Source organism: Magnolia sinica, chromosome 17 (assembly GCF_029962835.1).
Source record: "Magnolia sinica isolate HGM2019 chromosome 17, MsV1, whole genome shotgun sequence".
In the NCBI taxonomy this organism is placed as follows: Eukaryota; Viridiplantae; Streptophyta; class Magnoliopsida; order Magnoliales; family Magnoliaceae; genus Magnolia; species Magnolia sinica.
Genome location: NC_080589.1, coordinates 61956120 through 61979218, shown reverse-complemented (window position 1 = coordinate 61979218; position 23099 = coordinate 61956120). Strand labels below are relative to the sequence as shown.

The window sequence follows — 23099 nt, the reverse complement described above, 5'->3', positions numbered from 1 at the left end:
CCACTGGCTTTTATACTGCTAATTATTAAATTGTTTAATTAATTAACCTTAAAATAAGAACGAAATATAGTAGTACATTACAAGATAAAACCTCAAAAGTTCCAGCTAAGCATTTCGGCCACCCACAGGGAAAGGTTGAAAAACTTGTAACCTCATCTTACCAAAGATATTTCACTGTTTCCCAATGCACAGTTTGTAAGTGATTGTGTGCATCCACAGGGAATAGTCTCATCTCAAAATGGGGCGGGACACCCTTGTTGAGCTTATTCAAGAACATAAAAAATGAAATTTTGAGGGGAATCAAAACAGCATTTTCAGGAAATTTTAATAATAATAATAATAAAGAGAAATGTCATTATCATGGAAACACTGAGATTTGAGGAGAATGGAAACAGCACTTTCGGCTTCTTCTTTTTTCAAAAAAAAAAAATGCTATTATCATGGAAACACTGTTTCATCTCATGGAAAAATAAAAGGAAATGATTGCTTGCAAACAAAATTTCAAATACCTGATTCCATGAGATGATCAAAATATGTGCATCTAAAAAAAGGGTTAATTAACATTGGCAAAACTATTTACATTTGAGAAAGGGGCAGTAAGAGTGTCAAAACAATTTTATCAAGCAATTATGAATAGTGCAAGCAATCCTAACGGAAGAACTATGCCACAGGAGGCCTAAGCGTGTGATCTTGGGATGTATCACGGGCAGCTGGGGGTATCCATTGCCACATGGGAAACCCGCCGTAGCCGGGGAAGGCCAACATCTTGTTTACTCCAGCAGGGTAGGCTGCTGCTGGATGCGGTGGCACAAACCCAACAGGTAGAACACTCATCGACTTCACCTGCTGCACCATTTTTTCTTTGTCCACCTTCAGTTGGAGTTTCTCTTCACGAAGCTCGTTCTTCTCGGCCTGCATTAAAAAAGAAGAAAAAAGAAAAGATTTATACAACACACACACAGCTTATACTTACTGCACATGCAAAGCAATGGAAACCATACACAGGATTGATCACATTCTACAACCAATTTTTCTACTGACTACAATAGAATCTTGGTTATATCTTGAGAGCCGAGGAAGAAATCTCAGGACTTCACTAATGTTTAGAAAATAAGTATCAAAGTTTAGGACTCTATACAAAGGAAACTAATCATGTGTATTCATTTTTTTTTTTTCTGGTCTTTTGAGTTCTAAGTGGGTAACGATGTCACTTTTCAAGGGAGGAAAAGTGCGTAATAATGTCTTTTTTAACATCCCCTTAAATTTCACTGAAAAATGCAATCAATTTCTGAATGTTTCCCAAAAACAGTGATACATTCTGCAGTACATGCTATATTTCCCATGCTATACCGATATGTTTTTGTATCCCAAGGGTGTGACATGCGCACCAATACCAACATTTAAATCACTGATCTTAACATCATTCCTCATTTCAGCTACACTCATCCTGCGAACATGTTGTCCCTTGACTGCCCAACATTTGTCACGTAAAGCATGGCTGGTCTTATAGCTATACTATGAAATTTCTCTTCAGTTTGAATACACGACAATCACATAAAACTCCAGAGACACATCTCCATTTCTTCCACCCAGCTTGAATTTTATGAGCAAAATCCTTCTCAATCTCTCCACAATCATAAATTATTGATGCAAGGTATCAAAAATGGTCATTTTAGGAAACATCTTGGTCAGCAATCTTAACTAATTAATTGCACAAGCCAGGTCACTAAATACCAGGGTCACATGTGTGTCACTCGTCTTCTTGACAAGATGTTACCTGGTAGAACTCAAACCAACACCTATGGGTCTGTTTTGGGTGGCGACTCTCATTTGGTCTATTTTTTTTTATTGGTATAATGTTGCCAGTTGCCACAAACCGGATTGGACTTGACTGAGTCCAAGTCAACTCAAGTGAGTCGCAATCCTTGCCAACACTTTCCCTTAGGATAGATGCCCCAAATGCTGTGCCAGAGCACTTTGCTTGTTTATTCCTTTTATTTTATCATTTTTATTCAGTAACCGTATGAGGTCAGGCAGGTTGGACCAGGTTGAGCAGAGTTCCGGGTCAGATGGGTCAAACTGGTTGGACCAATCGTTGAACCGAACTGCCCACGAATATGGGTCAGGGTCAAGCCGGATTTTGAAGTTTGACTCATAGCATTGAAAGTCAGGCTGGGACAAGGCCACAGGCCAAATACTCAATCGAGTAGTATTACTATGTAGGACAAGATTGTGCTGCACCAGCCTGTTGGACATTAAGGCAGATTAAAACCCAGGCTTTATTGGCAGTACAACCTAGGCCACCAATTCCAGTTGCTTGCTAATATGCAAACAGGACGCACTAACCTTTAGAACTTGTATTTCTTCCTGAAGCTTTTCATTTGCCTCCTTGAGCTCCTGAGCTTCACTTCTTAGCTGGTTCAAAATGCGGATAGCATCGCCGATTATGGCCGACTTATCAGTCTTCGCAGGCTTTCCAGGCTCCAAAACAGAGCACAAATCTGAAAATCTAGGGAAAAGCACAGGTATTTCATCAATAAAGGAACTTTCAAAATTACCTTCAATTTCTCAGAAGAAACTTTAAAAAGGAAGGTGCCATGTTTCCCAAAACAAACACTATTATCTATATGACTGATTTGAAGCAGTCTAATGACCACTGCGGATTTTAGCAATGGTGTTTCTTAAAGTGTTAGTAACATTCCAACATGTAACCATGAGTGTAGTGAACGTAACTAATACTGGATATTTTCGCAAAAAAAGTAAAATCAGAGGAGAAGAAAAGTACAGGAAGAAACATTCTATGCTCTCGTGCAAACAGAAAATGTTTTTTTATGGACCTAGCAGATTTTTGTCAGCAAATGCTTGTCGCTTTAGAAAATCAAAACTCAACTACATTGGCAGAAAAATGAAAAGCAAGAAGCTTGCCATTTTGGCCCAAACTTCACAGGAGAGAGAAAACATAAGCACCCAAGAAAATTATAACAATTTACACAAAACAATACCTGTCGTTCATCTTGTCCCTACGCATTTTCTCGCGGCAAGCTTTTGATCCTGGCCCAGCACAGGATTCGCTGCGCCCCCTGCAAATTAGCAAAGTCTGATTGTCAGGGAAAAAACATTATATACATAGGGATAATCTTTGAATTTTTAATCAAAAAACGGAAAAAAGGAGAAACAAAAAGGAAAAGAGATGACAGTACAACTACAACATGGGGAGCACACTACAAAGACCCAGATAATACAATAGACGGCCGAGACCAAAAACAAAAGAAGAATGGCAGCTGGTCCTACAAAGGAGAGGAAAAGAAAAGAAAAGAAACACACAACCGCAGGACAAGACCACAAACTTGCTGTTGGTAATGCCTACACAGAACAAGAAATATAATGTTGCTAAGGTATTCAATAACAGTAACGGTGGCCATAACAGCCACCGCCATTACCGTATAACAGTCATTGATGCCTTTTTTTTTCTTTTTTCTTTTTTTAAAGAAACCTATATTGGCCCCGTAACGGCTATTACAGCCCCATAACGCGTAACAGTTCCCACTGTTACCATTATGTAATGGCCATTACATAACCGTTTTTTAAAAACCTTGCTAACCACATAACATTACTGACAAGTGACAACAGATCTCTGCCATGCCGTGACCATTTCTAATGGCTAATGAAAAAATTTTGCAAACAGAAATTACAAAAGAGAATATCAGTTTCCAATACAAATACCCATGCACCAAGCACCATCAAGAGAGACTGCTTCAACAGTGGCACGAGGAGAAAAGGGAGTGTTTATCCCAGATAAAAGCCTCCTGAGTTTGTCAAGAATAAAAATCATCTCCACAAGCTCCTCAATATCATACCTAATCCAATGGAACAAGATCTTACAGTGACCTTCAACTATTAGAGGCCCTTAATGATCCTAACCCTTGGAAGGACTCTTCTTATTAAGATAGCAGACATCATCCATCACAAGTTTCCAATCCTCGTGAAAGGCTCCAGAGTGGGTGAAAAAGAACACCAAAATTCAGTCTTTACAACATCTTTATAGCATAAAACAAGCAAGCCTCCAATCTACCCACAGCCGGACTGAAAGACCATCTGCAGTACCTTTCCAAAAAAAAAAAAAAAAGAGACCATCTGCAGTCACTTTACTCATAATTCTGTGATCCAAGATTCATGGATGGAATATTTGACAACAGGGTCAAGAAGCTGTCAGTTCTTCATCTTGACAGTCTGTCTAAAAATCCTCACTTCTCCACCAATTAATGTTCCCTGAGAAAGTCTTCACAAATAATAAGGTCACTTGATTTCTCGATTTAGACCTCTTTCCTCTGCCTCCAGCTCGCTACCATCCAAACTTCTCAAGTACAGATTAGCAACCTATCTGCTGCATTTGCAAGGAGTCAATCAGCATCAAACCTTCCCTATTATATCTAGAATCCAACTTATCAAAAAGTTCCAAATTGAATTTTCTGCCTTTATACGTCACCTGCCAAGCTTCCCCACTACTAGAAACTCTTCAATCAATTGTTATTCTGTTCTTAGGAATGATGTACTTTCAACATTCTTGTTTTGGTTCTGCACCATAGAATCTGGACTTGCATCCAGATCAAAAACAAGTTCGAACTTTTACCTGTCCTCTGAATTCCATGGACTGACCTCATGGAATGTTGATCCATTGGTGCCAGAGCTTGGTCTTGAAGTGTCGAGGACCAGATTTAGGTTCCACTCCCTGCAACCTCTGATATTCCAGAATCTTTGATTGCTCCAGCCCTTTCCCACTTTGTCCTCTTGTTTGTATGTCCGAATAGTTCAATGAGCCCTGAATCACAACTCCCTGTGAATAACTTCCTGAATTGAATTTTCCTACGACCAGTTGTATTTTGCTCTGACTGCTCTGGAGCTCTCTCCTGCATGTATGCAGGGCTGCAATTATCCTGTCAGTCGCCACCTTCCTCAATTCGTTACATGGCTGTTGACCTCACACAAGTCCTTTCAAAAGGGACCTACTGATTTGGAAATCTATAAACCTAATTAGCATGTCGGTAGGAATCGATAGAAAAAATCACCACCGATCAGAGCAAAACATCGCCGTCCTCTAATTCTCTACCAATATCTCACACACCTAACACCCCAAAAGACTTATCATTAATAGTCCCAAAAACTTCAATGACATCTAGTGTCATATTCTTATCATTATCACCACATAAGGACGATACATATCAGATGTAAGCATGGTATTCAAAATTGATTACGTAACGGCCGTTACGTAACGGTAACGGTCATAACCGTTACACGTTACGGGGTCGAAATGGCCGTAACGGCCCCGTAACGGTCCAGTAACAACAATTTTCAAAAAATAAAAAATGGCCGTAACAGCCGATACAGGGCTATAACGGCCGTTATGGCCCATATCATAATGGTAACGGTGGTGGCCATTATGGCCACCGTTACTGTTTTGGAACACCTTGGATGTAAGTCAATGGCCCACAGCGAAAGATGGGTACACCAAAGAAACCATTAAACCCCCAAGATACAATAGATTAGGGTAATTCCACTCATCACTTGTAATCAGAACTCAACATTAAGCTCAATAGCTTTCAGCCACCTCATTTGCATCTCTCAGAACATGGGTTGTGAACTTTACAATATCCAAAACGGAAGGTTCAGGACGCCATCAAATCTTCTGAAAAGGGCACTGTTTCCTTCATGAAGAAAACTAGAAGTAAACCCCACTTGTGTAATGATCATGTCAACCATGCATAAAGGGACACCCCAGTCCTCCTTTCACCCCTAGCAGCCCCACCCACAGGATTTGGAAATTGCCTACTGTTGCAGACAATTTATATTGAGAATTTTTTTGAAGAAGATGGCAAAGAAAGAAGGCCTATATCATACAACAACGGTGTGTTGTAACGGCTGTTGTGTAACAATAATGGTGGCAATCATTACACGTTACAAGGTCGTAACAGGAGGCCAATACATGTTTTTTTTGGTTTTTTTTTTTTAGAGGACTGGAATTACCATTACAGCCCATATCATAACAGTAATGGTAGAGGCCATTACAGCCACTGTTACTGTTAGAAAATACCTTGCATACAACCCAATCTGTGAATAGTCTTGCATAATATATTCTAGAGAGATTATCCTTTTGGTCACACAGATGTAACCTCCAACGTTCAAACAAGAGTCTCTGATAACAATGTCACCCCTCCAAACAAGGGGCATGCCCCAGTGGTAGTAGCAATTAGAGGTGGGCATCGAGTAGAGTCGGACCGAGTTAGGTCGAACCCGACTCGATCCAATTTTGAAAAATGCTTGACCCAAACTCGATCCAACTCGTTACCGAGTCCAGCATGCCTGACTCGATCTGAGTCCAGGTTTGGGCTGATCCGAACCGAGTCCGACCTGGTCAGAAATACTGAGTTGGATCGAGTTGGCACCGATTCGGATCGGGTCATCAGGCTAGACGAAGGGGATAAAATGGATGGACAGAGGGGATAAAATACATAAATCATGGTGGACCTCATAGAGTTTACTCAATCCGCAACCCGATTCCTTCCATCTCCATCCTCTTAACATTTATAAAAAAAAAAAAAAGAAACGCACCTGATGGGCCGCTGGTTGCCGCCTGCCAAATGAGAGAGGAGAGAAGAGAGAGAGAGAGAGAGAGAGAGAGAGAGAGAGAGAGAGAGAGAGAGAGAGGAGGAGGAGGAGGAGGAGAAATGGGTTTTGTTTTTCGGATCGGGGCGTGCAGGTAGGGTAGAGTGGATTAGAAATTAGGGTTTAGTGTATATATATATACCATACCCATGTCGAGTAGGGTTTCGGATCGGTCAGGTCGAGTCAGGGTCGAGTTACTAGGTAACTCGAACTCAACTTGATTTGAGTTCGGATTGGGCAAAGCCGACTCGGTTTGGACCGACTCACCCATTCGGTTCGGTTCGAGTCGAGTCGAGTTAGTCGGATCGAGTTGGTTCGTGCCCAGCTCTAGTAGCAATACCACCATAGCCTTATGGTGATACCAGCCAGATGTGGGGCCCACATGATGCATTCACAACATCCAACCCACCCATCAGTTGTGTCACATCAAGAAACCTTAAGACCCAAAATGATACCACAACAAAGGAAGCAAGCTTGGCGGGATCACCCACCCTTGAATATAACAGGGGGACCCCTGAAGCATAAAACAACCTGATTTTTGGCATGAACCTTCATCTGGCCTAGATGAAAGGTTTGAATGGACAGGATTCTATATATACAGCATGCTAGTTCCCCTACTCTAATCAACAGTGGGCATTCCTTCTCAACACATTCCATGTGCTATGGCCCACCTGAGTTCTGGATCAATCTCATTTTGGGGGCCTTTTTTGGTGTTTTGAGGTAACGCATCATGAGGCTTCACATTTGGCCAGTACCAACTTAAGGTTATGGTGGCAATGGTACCGCTGGAGAGCACCACTCCAAAAAATAGCTTCCACTTCTTCCAACCCCAGCACCCAACAACAGCATACCACTGTTACCATTACAATATGGACCATAATAGTCGTTACGGTCTTTAAATAATAATATTTTTTAAAAAAAGTTGCATCTGCCCCACAATATGTGAGCAGTAACGGCCGTTACAGGTAATTTTTTCCATAACGGCTGTTAGGACCCCATAATGAGCAATGGTTGCCACCGTTACCATCATGTAACAGCCATTACGGCACACCTTGCTGCTGAAACACATATCAAAACACTCAAGAAACACATAGTATTAGCTGAACCTTATCTCTCCCTTTTTCTTTTAATGTGGCTAGCCTGATTAGAAATGTGAAAAAGCGTACCAACTATGAATAGGAACCAAGGTGTCCCATATCGGTATCGGTTGGCGTAACGGTGCCCTCCGAAACCGATATGGATATGGGGGCGTAACGGCGCAAAATTATTTTTTTTGCCAAAAAAATATGAAAAAATATGGATTAAATCCGGAATATTCTAAGCATTCCAAATATGCATTCATTTATAAATTGGAACATGTTTATGATGGTGTAACGGTCCACTCTTTGGTGAGAAGTTGTATCGGACTGTCTGATTAATTTTTTAACCAGGTAACTTGAATTTGACTACAAAATTCATATATTTAATTTTTTAAAATATGTAATTTATATACTTAACAACTTAATATCATTTCTTCCCATAGTTCTTTTAAAAAAATGAAATTAAATTCAGGTAGATGGTGTTGCCAATTTGGGGCTGACTTGGAGGACCAATCTATTCTCCAAATCAGCCTCAAATTCATGTCATTTATTGTCATTATCCCACTTATAAATTGGTGGACATTTATTGGATAATGAATCATAAAAAAAATAAAATCAAAAGGCCCTATTTTAAAAAATAAAAGCTCACAAATTAACAATTAAAACTATTCAAATAATTTGATTTTGGCATTGTGAGTTAGCAATTGCAGTCCATAATTTAATTGTCAAATTTTAAGTTAATATATGTCTCGTGTACAATTTTTTAAAGCTTGAATGAGGGACTCAGATGTAAAGTGCAGCACACACGTGTCAAAGTTTTTTGGGCCCCACCCGTGATGAATGTGTTATATCCACACCGTCCATCCATTTTGCCAAATAATTTTAGGGCATGAGCCCAAAAATGAGGCACATCCAAAGCTCAGGTGGATTGCACCATAAAAAACAACAATAATTAAATGTTCACCGTTAAAAATTTATTGGGGCTAGAAAAGTTTTAGATCAAGCTGACATGTGTGTTTTCCCTTCATCCACGTCAATGTGACCCAATTAATAGGTTAGATTGATAATAAACATTACAATGGACTTTAAGAAAATTTTAATGGTGAGCATTCTATAACCACTATTTCCTATGGTGTGGTCCACCTGAGATTTGAATATTATTAGTTTTTTGAATCCTGACCTAAAATGACGTGGCAAAATGGATGGACGATATAGATAAAAAAATATACATCATAGTGGGGCCCACTCGGATCTGATCAGATTGGATGGAAAATAAACATTACCGTGCGCCCTACAAATTATTTAACCGTGAAAATCATTATCTCTGTTGCTATTTTTGTTGTGGTCCAGATGATCTCTGGATATAATTCATTTTTTGGGTGGTGTTCTAAAATGATCTCTGAAAATAGATGAACGGTGTAGATGTAATAAATACATCACTGTGGAGCCCAAATAACGTTGATCTCCTTTGAACCGTTCATACAACTCGGAGCTCGAGGACTATCAGCGCTCGTCTTTGCGTGACACGTACCTACAGCAGTAGCCGCTAACTGCTGCAAATTAAAAAAAATGGAGAGAGAGGGAAACGAAAAGAAAAAAAGAGGGAAAGAAGAGAAAAGAAAAAAAGAGGGAAAGGGGGAAAGAAGAGATTGAGAGAGAGAGAGTGAGTGAGAGAGAGAGAGGAAGAAGAAGAAGAAGAAGAGGAAGAAGCCGCAGCACTCAGCAGGGCGCAGCCGCAGCCGCAGCCGCAGCTGCTCGAGAAGAAGAAGAAGAAGAAGAAGAAGAAGAAAAGAAAGGAAAAAAAGGTATGTTTTTTTTTTGTTTTTTGTTTTTTGTTTTTTTTAGGGCCCGTCACAGCCGTTACGGGTCCGTAACGGCCGTTATGGCCCGTAACGGCCGTTACGGTCACAGAATTCCGTAACGGCCGTTTCGACCCCGTATCGCGTAACGGGTCCCACCGTTACCGTTACGTATCGGCCGTTACGGCCGATACGTAACCGATTTGGGATACCTTGACAGGAACACAATAGAAAACAGTTAAGAATGTGTTTTGAATGTATCATATATTCAATACTAGCAAATCGCAATGGAGATTAATTAGTGTGCATATAAATTGATCAACCACTATAAAACAATCAGGAGTAACAATTAGACTATCCAGACACCATACTCTGATATGCGAGGAAGAAAGAGATCAACTCCAAGACAAAGCATACCATGCATTCTCAATAGAATAGCTAAAAAAAGCATACCACATATTCTCAAGACAATGGCAAAAACAAGCATACCATGTATTCACAAGAGAATAGTAAAAAACCTAAGAAAGATAATGATGATATACCTTTTCCGTGAACATACTTTTTCCTCAGAAACAGCACTCGTAAATGAAGCATCAAATACCATGCCAGTACTGCGAGCAGAGAAGTGTCAACAGTCAACAGCAAAAAGATGAATAAAAGAAGTTAAGAAAATTTTCATGGTTGTAATTGTCAGCATGTGAATCGAAAGCTTTTTTTCTTTTTGTACTAAATCAGGAAGACAATTCTCCCACTATGTAGAATTGACTACAAATAATACTGCATGAACATTTTGATACCAATCCACCCTTCTAAAGACAATATTCTCTTTCCTAGTAGGTTCAGCAGACAGTTCCTATCATTTTCTGCTGACAAAAGAATAACATACCATTCCTCTTCCTTGATTAATGGCCTCGACCTCTGAGCTTAAGGGTTCGAGGAATAGTTATCACCATCATCAAAACAAACTTATATGTTAATTAACCATCCCGATCAGAACCATGAATTCCTTTCCAATAGACAACAAATCAAGTTTCCCTTAGGGCCTGTTTGATTTTCCAAGCACATGGTAAATACACTGTAAGTGAGTAATAATTACTCCACTGGGTAATTACAGCATTGTTATATAACAACGCTTGATTTGACAATTACTTTTCTCAGCTCTAAACCCGAGGAGACTGAAACATGTGGGGCCCACCATGATGTGTGTGTCTTATCCACACTGTCCATCTGTTATGCCAGCTGAATTTAGGTCTTGACAAAAAAAATGAGGCTGATACAAAGTTCAAGTGGGCCACACCACAAGATTTAGGGAATCGAATATCTACCGTTAAAAATGTATCGCTGCCGCTGTTTCCTTTAGTGTGGGCAACCTGAGTGTTGGATCAGGCTCATTTTTTGGCTCATGCCTTAAAATGTTACGCTAAAACTGATGGACGGCTCAAGTATATCATATATATCATGGCAGGGCCCAGAAATTTAAACCAGTCTTTTTGACTCGGTTTTCAAGACAAACAAATGCAAGTGCATTTTCAAACAGGTGAAGTAGTAATAATTTACTATTTCCCATTGCATTTACATGCGATTTGGAAAATCAAACAGGCCATTAATTTTCAACAAGCAACACACTTATGCAGAGATCACAAAGAAGGAGAAAAATCTCGACAAATGAAATGGAAAGAGAGACAACAAAAACAGAAAGAAATAATCTAAGTGATATGCCAACAGAGCATATACCACTCGATCAGAATGAAAAGAACTAGTTGCTACAGTTTGGGATTGAGTCTATGGATAGGGTCTCCCACTTCACCCTATATAGATTGATAACACAGTTACACCACAATAGGTTAGGTGCAAACAGTATCCTCTTCTTAATGCAAGCTCCCGGAGTTCTATGCTGAGAAGAACAATATGCAAAGGCTAAGCCTCTTCTTTCAAATTTTTATTTTTATTTTTTTAAAAGACCCTGTTTGCAGGGGTTAAAAGCCATTGAACAAGGGAGCTTGCAAATCTGCCTAACTCACCTTGTGATTGACTAAAAGAGGACATTATTGTGAAGCTATGTTACCTGGATAGGGGCACAGACATCATTTACAGGAAGGATCAAGCATAGCAGTACTCCAAACTCCGAAATTCCATCAAGTAACCAATCTGGGCGTTGGAGAGAGGTTTTTTGTAATTTTTTTAAAAAAATACAACTATACAAATAAGGTATACATTTGTAACATCAACAAATATAGGTCATGGTTGTACAATCAATCCAATATCAAGGATATGCTTCACGTTTTTTTTTTTTTTGTTTTTTCTATCGTTATCGAGGATATGCTTCGTGGAACAGGATTCTTGTAGACAATCGCAATTAATTGGGATAATGTTTAGATGATGTTGATGATAATAATCAAGGAGATGATTCATTACAGTCGGAACAATGATAGTTTGTATTTTAGCATGTGCCACAAGTATAGTGGCAGTGTACATGCACATGAATTGTACTTCTAAATATTATTTACATCAATCTGGCGCTAAATTGAATTTTAATGAGGAATGAGATTATGTCGAAGATAAGCCGGATTGTGTGCCAATGGAAAGAAAGTATGAGGCATGATTAGATTACAAAGAACATGTATATGACGATAGGGCACCGCCAATAGAAGATATGGTGGATGCATATGGCGATAGGAGGGAAGAAACTATCATCCATTGTATGTTGTTATCGACACTTATCTGGTGGGCAGATTTGCATAATTCCGGTACATGAGGAGACACTCAGAACATGGTCTTACAAGAAATGGTGGATAAGGTTAAACATGAAAGAACTTAAGAATTATATATACGTTTTTTTAAAAAGAGGAAGAAGAAGAAGAAGAAGAAAAACTAAAGAATTATATACATTACAAATTAGTTGGTGCGAAGAAGGGGGTGATGTCTTTGTTTTCTTCTTCTTTTTCAAAGATAACAGTTCTTATTCAAAGAGAAACGCAGAATATGTCAACTAGGGGAATTGAATTCCCAACTACAAGAGTGGGGAGAAAGTTGATCCCTCTTAGCTTTATCTATCTATAACCAAATTCTCCTCTCTACCAAAATGAGCAAATGAAATGTTTAGCCTCAAGGCAAATAAGCAAACAGCCACAAAAATAATGGATGACTTCCACAGGCTGGCTTGATCCGGATTGCTCAACATAATGGCAGTAAGAGAGTCACCTTCCAAAACTTCTAGAAAAAGCTAAGCGCTCACCAAGCGGAGTAGAAATGTTTTCTACACGATTTTTACCTATTATATCACAAAATAGGAAGTTAAACTAAGGTGCAGCTAGTTTGAGCAGGGAGGTTTTGTTGGAGATAATTACCATTAAGGTTGTAAGATTCAAAGTATTGAAAGAAAGACCTCATTTTCAGCAACGTGCTTGACACATTCAAGGACGACCAAGTGTGAATTCATTTCAAAAGATGGATATTTATTCAAAGGTCCATGCTTATGCATTCTTGAAGGGTCGTTACTAAAAAGATCCCAACTGAGCTAAACAGAGTATAGGGTGAATGTTTCATAACAGATGTTGATACGTCTGTTGAACATATTTACAATCTACAAGCCCAAATAAAGATGACTGAAGAATGTGAAGCCATGTTTGAAGAAAGAGTTGACAGATGACTTAGATATCTCGCTATTTTACAGTGTCATTGATTTGTTCAAGTACCATGGCGAGGTATTTGATGCATATGAATTATGAAGTTGTTGCCAATATGGACAAGCAACTCCCCAGGAAGAAGGAAGAAGTTAAACAAGTGTTACTCATGAAGATCACAACCAGATGAGGCTATCATAGGCAGCACTTGATGAACTGGAAAAATGAGCGATATTAACACACGTGGATCACAGGCAATGAAGTTAAAAGCTAGACGAGGACCACTACTACTTGAATGAAGTATTAAGCTCACTACAGTCAATCTCTCTCCATCTAAGGGGAATTGATGTGGGTCCAAGACCTACCATCTGTTGAATTTTTGGATCCTTTGTTGCTGATTTTTGGGGTTGAACTTTTGGGACTATATTCTGATTCTGTTGTTTCTCTAATGATTTTGGCAGCTGGATTTCTAGATCTACATGTGCTATTTTTATGCTGGTTCTCTAATGATTTCGGGGGCCGATATTTTTCACACTGATGATTTCCTAGATCTGGACATGTTATTTTTAGGCTATTACAACTAGAATAAATCTCTGTAGATACAATTGCAGCTACTTAGTATCCTATTACTAATAGAGTAGTGGAATCAATCCAACCATAGAAAATTTTTGGTTAAAGATTTAGCTGGGAATCTAGGAAATGTATGCACAGGGTCTATTAAAAGAGATTGTTCTGGGACACAAAAGGCACACTACAAACTTCTCTGAAATTTCTATGTTTGTGTTTAAGCATGTATAACTAGTGCAAAGATTTCAATTTCAAAAAGCTGCTTATCACTCTCTATTCCAGTATTGTCTGTTGCGCACAACCACCTTCATGTTAGGCACGGAAGTAACCTTAGAGCAAATCAAACAAGCAAATAGAGAAACAAAAAAGACAAGCGATCACAGAGAACACAACGATTTACATGGAAAAACCCTTTTGGGAAAAAAAAACCACGACACAACGAGGCAGAATCTACTACGAAAACAAAGTTACAAGAGATGAAAGCAACTTACAGATTCAAACCCTACCTCCCCTTCCTCCGAACCCTATAAACGTTTTTGTTCTCTTAGAATTACTCTAATTGCGTATTAACAAGCCCTTAAATAGATTTATACACAAATTAGGAAACAAGTTGCGCAAAATCGCAAACTTATGCATTCTATCGATAGGACCTTCCATAGGATCGACAAGCATCGACAGCTTGTCGATAGGATCGAAGCCAACCTCGATAGGATCGAAGAACGCTAAAAAACTGTCCAACGAGTAAATCAGGATTTCAAGGATTTTCTCGATAGGGATCTAGCCAGGGTTCGATTCAATTGAAGAACCTTGTTTTGGCATATAGATTAAAGGCACTTGTTTTCAACAATCTCCATTGTGGCTTTAATCTCCATGCTCCAACTCCAAAATGTATCCTCCATCTCTAATCGTCTCTACCATAGTAACACTAATGTCGCTTTTCATGCACACTCCATCTTCATTCAAGTCTTGGTCAAGCCTAAAGAAGTTGAGCAAAACCTGAACTTCTCTATGCGGGAACCGCTTTTTTAAGCATGTCAACCAGATTTTCACTAGTGTGAATCTTTTTAAGAGCAACACCGTCTTTCTCTATCATATGCCAAATAAAGTGATAACGTACATTAATGTTCTTGGTTCATGAATGATAAACTGAGTTCTTTGCCAAGTTGATAAAGCTCTCGCCATCACAGTACACTGGCACAGCTTACTACTAAAGCCCCAACTCACTTATCATTCCTCTCAATCAAACCACTTCTTTGAATGCTTCTATCACCACCGTGCACACAGCTTTGATGGTGGAAAGAACAACCATAGACTGAAGCTTCGACATCCAACCGATTGGTCCATCTAATAACACGAATGAGTAACCAGAAGTCGACCTTTTATTATTCATGTTACCAGCATAATCGGCATCAACATAGCCTACTAGCTTCTCCTTAGATTTACTGAACGTCAAAATGTAGTCAGTGGTACCTCATATGTAACAAAGTAGCTATTTCACAACCTCCCAGTGTTGCTTACCAAGGTTTGACATATACTTGCTCACAACACCCACCGCATGTGAAATGTCAGGTCTAGTACAGACCATGACGTACATCAAACTGTCACCTGCGCTCAAGTAGGGCACACAAGACATGTTGTTTTTCTTCATCTGCAATAGGATATTGTTCTGAAGAAAGCCGAAAGTGAGCAGAATGGGGAGTGTTAACCGATTTAGCCTTATCAAGTCCATACTTGACTAAGATTTTCTCAAGGTATTCTGCCTAAGACAACAATAGCTTGCCCCTTTCCCTGTCTCTGTGTAGATCGATTCCAAAAATCTTCTTTGCAACCCCAAATCTTTCATCTCGAATGTCCTTGATAAATGAGCCTCCAATACGATGATTTAAGGCACGCTATGACTAACAATAAGCATATCATCAACATACAATATTAGGATAATGAATTCTCCATCACTCAGTGATCTAAAATAGATGTAGTGATCGATTTCGCTTATGGTAAACCGTTGACTCACCATGAAAGAATCAAACTTTTTGTACCACTGTCTAGGCGATTATTTAAGGTCATATAACAACCTCTTCAACCAACAAACCTTATTCTTTGCTCGCTTTACCAAAAACCCTTCAGGTTGCTTCATGTAAATCTACTCTTCCAATTCCTTATATAGGAAAGCAGTCTTTAGATCCAATTGTTTCAGTTCAAGATTGTATTGGGCAACTAGTTCCAAAACGAATCTGATAGATACCTGCTTGACCACAGGCGTGAAAATCTCGCTGAAATCAACACCCTCCTTATGCGCATAACCCTTCGCTACCAATCTGGCCTTATATCTATCATATTTCTTCCTGAAGATCCACTTGGACCCAATCGCTTTCCAACCAACAGGAAGCTCCACTAGCTCCCACATCTCGTTCTTGTACAAGGAGTCCATCTCATCATACATAGTTGTAATCTACTTCTCAGCATTAGTGTCGTCTAATACTTCCTGGAAGGTAGATGGATCCCCCTCATCCGTAATGAGGACAAAAACAATGTTTAAGTCATCCCTATATTGCAACGGCATTCTGCAATTTCTTGGTGGATTTCTTCTAATAGGTGGTTGCTCCACCTACACCCGTACCTCTTCCAATGGCTCGGCTTCTACCTGTGTCTCACCCTTTTCGATTTCAATATCAATTATTGTTGACTTTTCCATTTCCTTATGTTCATCCTTACAGAAAAGGAAACTCTCATCAAACTTAACGTCACGGCTAATTGTGATCTTACGTGTGACTTGGTCATACAACCCATTTCCCTTCACACCATCACCATAGCCAACAAAGGCACACTTTTTAGCCCTTTGGTCTAAGTTTATCTCTCTCAAATGACGGTACATGAAAGTAAGCGTCACAACCAAATACACGCAGCCTTGAGTAATCAACTTCATGACCACTCCACACTTCTTTAAGAATTTTGCAAGCGATCAGCGTAGGAGACCGATTCACTAAGTAGCAAGTCGTGTTAACAGCCTCAGTCCATAACTCCTTGCCTGTAACAGCCTGAGATTTCTAGTAAGTGTAAATTATTCTACACAGCAGGAAAGTTAACCTAAGCATGGGGAATATATGAGAGCCCCAAAATAGCAATTTAAATGGGAATCTCCTTCCCAAACTCTAGAATCACATTTCTACGTTCAACAACTATCCTGAAATTTTAGGGAAAAACCTAAATGTGGGTTTCTATGTTCAAGCAACACATGCAACAAAATTTAGGAACATACCTAAGTGTATTTGCCATTGGTTTAAAGATCTAAAACCTATGGTGAGCTCATTATGCAAAAGGTTAGGCTTACACCCAGAGGTCCCGTATTTAGTTCTGATACCATCTGTAACAGCCCAATATTTCGACTCTCATGGACAACAAGAAAAACTGAATTTCAAGGTAATAATATGAGTATGTCAAAGTATAAATACTCCGCATATTCTTTACAATCTTATAATTTCGTGTTTTCATGGCAATCACGGTATAAATTAAATCACATTCCATTACATATTGCATTCCATTACGTAACTACTCTAAGTTTTATTCATCATCATTACATCAATATATTACATGCTCGGTCCTTCCATAGGACATGTTACAATTTCAAATTTTAAGCAACTACTTCTAAGAAACAAAAATAACTAAAGGAAAGAATCTTGTCCAAACCGTGTTGGCTTCATTATCCGCCATTTGTCGCCATGAGCATCATAATTCTCACCTTGAAGCTCTGGCCCATTCCTTGGATCGTCACCTGGACAGTCTACAATTGTTTTTTCACATGAGAAATGAGTTACCTAAGTTCAACTCAGTGACATCCCCCTGAGATTATCACAATAACAGCATATTCTTCATGTGAAAAATTCATCATTCCTCGTGTGATAATCTTGCGGGGATGCCCTCACTAACTTGAACCTAAGTAACTCATTCCTCATGTGAAAAAACAACTGTAGACTGTGCAGGGGACGACCCAAGGAATGAGCCAGGGCTTCAAGGTGAGAATTATGATGGTCCATGGCGACGAATGGTAGATAATGAAGCCAAGACGGCTTGGACAAGATTCTCTTTCCTTTATTTATTTATTTTTTCTTAGAAGTAGTTGCTTAAAATTTGAAATTGTAATAAGTCTTATAGAAGGACCGAGCATGTAATATATTGATGTAATGATGATGAATGGAACTTAGAGTAGTTATGTAATACAATGGGATTTAATTTCTCCCGTCATTAATGCCGTAATTGCCATGAAAACATGAAATTATAATATTATACATGCGGAGTATTTATACTCTAACATACTCATATTATTACCCTCGAATTCAGTTGTTCGTGTTATATGCGAGAGCCGAAATCTCAGACTGTTACATTACCTTTAACTCAGCATTGCTTAACATATTTCAGACTCTCTACAAGAGAGTCCGATTCATATGCTCCGTCACACCATTCTTCTCCAATGTATGCCTAACTATGTTATGCCGTATGATCCTCTCATTTTTACAAAACTGATTAAATTCTGTAAAAGTGAACTCTCCTTCATTATTGGTCCCAAGTACTTTCAGTTTCCGCCCTATCTGTTTTTCTACCATAACATTCCATTACTTAAAAGTGGCGAAAACATTGGATTTACATTTTAAAAAATAAACCCACACCTTTATAGAGTAGTCATCTATGGATGTGACAAAAAACGATGACTCCCTCCAGAAACAACAGGCTATGGCCTCTACACATCAGAATGCACGTAGTCAAGCAATCCTTTACTATTATGTTTCCTGGTTTTAAAAGACAATTTTGAATGTTTACCATATATATAGTACTCACATACATTTAGGGGTGTACACAAGTCGATTTCTCCTCTTTCTGAGTTTTAAGGTTTATGCAGTCCTTCTTCATGTGACTCATTCTTCCATAATTCCAGTACTTCAAATTCCCTTTGCCCTTCAACTTCAGATGCTCTTCCCCTAACAACCAATGCGCGTGTTGATTTATCTTCCCCACCATTTTTCTTTCTCAATTGCTTCAATTGAAGTGATGAGATAATAGTGTCTACGTTCAAGGTATCTCTACCATGGCACAAAGTATCCACCGGGTTCTCACAGGAATCCGGAAGGGACATTAACAAGATCATGGCTTGATCTTCTTCATCGATCTTCACCTACACGTCCATCAGTTTGCAAATTAATTGGTTGAAGACGCCGATGTGTTCATTAAGATCCGATCCTTCTATCATCTTTAGAGTATACATAAGTTTTTTCAAATATAGGCGATTTGAGAGAAATTTCATCATATAGATGTACACCAACTTCCCCCATAAGCCTAAATCTCATTGATCACATTGTATAAGACATTATCGGCTAAGCACAATTAAATTGCACTCATTGCCTTTTAATCTAAGTTTATCCAATCATCCTCCTTCATAGTTTCAGGACGTCTCGCTTTGTTAAGGAGTGTCTGTTGCAAATCTTTCTGAATCAGGAGGGCTTTCATCTTCAACCTACATAATTCAAAGTTATTATTTGTTGTAAATTTCTCTGTCTCATATTTAACATTTGATCCTTTAGAAGTCATATCTCAGATTCAATCTAAAAACCCCAACGTAATAGCCTACGCTCCAATACCAGTTTTTGCGTGCAGCTGCCTTCACGTTTGCGTGGAAGCAACCTTGGAGCAAATCAAACAAGCAAATAGAGAAACGAAAAAGACGAGCAATGACTGAGAATACAACAATTTCCATGGAAAACCCCATTCAGGAAAAAAAAAAAAAAAACCACCACAGAAAGCGACAGAATCCACTATGAAAATGGAGTTATGAGAGATGAAAGCAACGTACAAATTCAAACCCTATAATAGAAACCCTGGTGCCCATTCCTCCAAACCCTAAAAACATTTTAATTCTCTTAGAATTACCCTAATCGCGTATTAACAAGCCCTTATATAGAGTTACATGCGACTTAGGAAACAGATCACACGAAATCGCAAACTTACGCATTCTGTCGATAGGATCAACAACCTATCGATAGGATCGAAGCCTCCTTCAATAGGATCGAAGAACGCCAAAAAACTGTCCAACGAGTAAATCAAAATTTCGATGCGATTGAGCCAAGGTTCAATTCAATGGAAGACCCCTGTTTCAGCATAGATTAAAGGCACCTGTTTTCAACATTCTCAAGTGGTGACACTACATCTATTCCAGCTAATCGGGCATTGAATTCTCATCGATTCTATAACTAGATTCCCTCCCTCCCGCTCGAGCAACATTACCACCATGGTAGGCAACTTACAAATAGACAGTGGAAAAAGAATACTGAAAACAATCAGCATCGGATGGTTAATGCTGTCTACTTCAGACAGGTCGGATCATGCAACACCAGGGATTTGCAGCGAGCAGTCCAGTCAAGCTGGGGCACAACCGATGAATGGTCCAGATCAGACACCATAAAGCGACATCTCCAATTGACTTCAGCGCACCAGATATAGAAATCGGTGAGCTGCGCTTGGTAGATGTACCAATAGCCTTTTCAATTAAAACACTAAAACGACGATTTCCAGTCTACATCTAATAACTTCAAAGATTGCTAATAAATCGCGAAAAAAAAACCTAGAAATCTTGAATTTACATAACCAGAACGCATCTGAAGGGGTAAAAAGCAAGCGCATACACAAACAGAGAGAGAGAGTGAATCCGGACCTTTGATTGTTGTTCCAGTAGAGATCCGAGGAGGGATTGTTGTCTTGAATGATGTTGTTGTAATCGAGAATATCCCAACCGTCGTCTTGAAATGGGTCCATCTCTCTCTCTCTCTCTCTCTCTCTCTGAAGAAAAAATAAAGAAAAACAGAAAACCCAATCTTCAAGGATTTCGAAGGAGAGAAATCTGAAACGTTTATTTCCTTTCTTTTATTTTTCTTCTCCCCCCTTTCTAGGAACTCGCTTGATTGCATATATGGGTCTGTTTTAGGATACAATAACGAGGATGCCATATGACTTAGTTGAATGACGAAAGTACCCCCTACCAGCTAACGAAGCGAAATGCCGCTGAAATTGCAGAAGCGGTTCGCGCGCATGCGAGTACGGGCCACTCGTCAGGCGGACCCCCGGTAAGTAAACTCAACGTGTACGTTCGTAGTGGCCCGCACAACATGGATGGAAACGGACTGGCTACTCCCCTGACACCAGCCCCGTGGCTGATGGTCGGTGCTCTGTGGGCCCCACCATAATGTATGCGTCTCATCCGTTCCATTCATCATTTTTTAAGATCATTTTAGGGATTGTCGTGAGAAAGAGAGGTATATAAATCTGGTCCTTACTCTTGGTCTGGTGGTAGGCTCATAGGAGTTTCAACACTTGGTCAAGGGTTCGTGAGCCCATCAGGTGGTGAAATTCCACTATGGCGTGAGTGTGTAAGGGGGTTTGTGTGCTTACGTAAAATAATAATAATTAAATTTTTTAAAAAAGAAAGAGAAAAAGTAGTATATAAATCTCAGGTGGACCACATCACATGAAAACAATAGTGACTGGATATCCACCATTAAAATCCTCCTGAGGGCCACTTTACTATTTATTTGACATCTAATCTGTTGATTACGTCGTATAGGCTCAGATGAAGGGAAAAAATGAAAATCAGCTTGATCCAAAACTTTCATGGCCCCCAAAAAGTTTTTAATGGTCTAGACTCATTCAAAACTGTTTCTTCTAATGTGGTCCACTTAAGATTGGGATATACCTCATTTTTGGTCTCATGTCACAAAATGATTTAAAAAAATAAATGAACGATATGGATGAAACACATACTTCATGATGGGGCCCACGGAGCACCAACCACCGGCCATTGGCTGGTGGCGGGGGAGTAGCCAATCCGTTTCCAACATGGATGGCCTCGCTATATTGCACGTGTAATACGTGTAATTGTGCAGCTCCCCATGCCCCTCTTCCGGAGGAGGACGCGGTGTGCATCCTTCGGGGGATTGCGCCGTCCCTTCCTCGGCGGCGGCGGGGTGAGCGTACGAAGTGGATTGGCCGGTGTACCAGACACTGGCAATATAGTTGGCGTATCATAGTTAGTAAGTTGTGTGGGTCAAATCATGATGTATGTATTATATCCAAACCGTTCATTCATATTTTGAACTCGTCTCGAGGATTGATCCGAAAAATAAGACATGTTTAAAGATCAACCGGACCACGCTGCAAAAAACAATGGGGAATTGAATGTCTGCCATTGAAACCCTTTTGAGGTCACTGAAATTTCGGATCAATATGAAATTTTGTTTGCTCTTCATCTATGTATTTTTAACCTTATTAACAGATTGGATGGAAAATAAAAGTTATGGTGAGCCCTACGAATTTTTTAACGGTGAAAATTATTATACTCACTTCTATTTTTAGTGTGGTCCATTCGTGCTTTGGATATGATTCATTTTTTGTCTAATGTTCTAAAATCATCTGAAAAATGGATTAACGGTATGGATATAATAAATACGTCGTTGTGGGACATGTAACTTTGATCTCATTTGAACCGTTGGTACAACTCGGAGCTAGAGGAGCGTCTTCGCACGACGCGTATACCCCAGCTATATACCGTGTCGTACGCAGATTGCGTCCTACCCCGCCCAGACGGTAATCCGTCCGGGTAGGGCTCTGTGGGGCCCACCGTGATGTAAGTATTTTATCCAAGCCGTTAATCACTTTTCTCATATCATTTTAAATTATAAATATAAAATCGAAGAAGGTCAACAGCTCCAGTAGACCACACCGGCGGAAGCTGCAGTGATAATGACACCCACCGTCAAAACCTTTCTAAGGGCTACCGTGATGTTTTTTTATCATCCAACCTAATAATAAGGTCATGTAGACGTGGATGAAGTGAAACAACAAATATTAGCTTGATCCGAAACCTCTCCAGCTCCCCAGAATTTTTAATGGTGAAAATTAAATCCCCACTTTGTGGTCCAGTTAAGCCCTTTACTTTCTCAGTGTTTGGCTTATACCTTAAAATGATCTGAGAAAAGCGATTAACGGCTTGGATAAAAAACTTACATCAAGGTGAGCCCCACACCGGGTAGGACGCAATCCGCGTCCATACTGTGTGGTACACCAGCCAATCGGCTTCCGTGAGGGGACTAGCTGCTGACTGGTTCAGAAGCCAAAGTTACGTCACCAGGTTATTGGCCCCACCATGATCCCCACCGTCCATTCATTTGGAGAGGCTATTTTAGGGCTTGAGCCAAAGAATTAGGCAGATCCAAACCTAAAGAAAACCCCACCACAGAAAACAGTGGGGACGGTGACACCTACTGTTGAAATCTTACTAGCGCCCGCCATGATGTTTATTTAATCTGGGAAAACACAAATATCAACTGAACGAG

The 23099-nt window shown here is 39.6% G+C and overlaps 1 protein-coding gene across 1 annotated transcript; it reads right to left on the bottom strand.

The window, feature by feature from the left end:
- Nucleotides 1–534: 534 nt before the first annotated feature.
- On the bottom strand, nt 535–20675 carry LOC131230972 (transcription factor bHLH104-like). The gene is made up of 5 exons (XM_058227005.1): nt 20426–20675; nt 10081–10149; nt 3003–3080; nt 2347–2509; nt 535–912 (listed from the first exon to the last, which is right to left on the bottom strand). The coding sequence occupies exons 1-5, from the start codon at nt 20524–20526 to the stop codon at nt 661–663; spliced, it is 663 nt and encodes a 220-aa protein (XP_058082988.1). The 5' UTR covers nt 20527–20675; the 3' UTR covers nt 535–660.
- Between the last annotated feature and the right edge of the window lie 2424 nt (nt 20676–23099).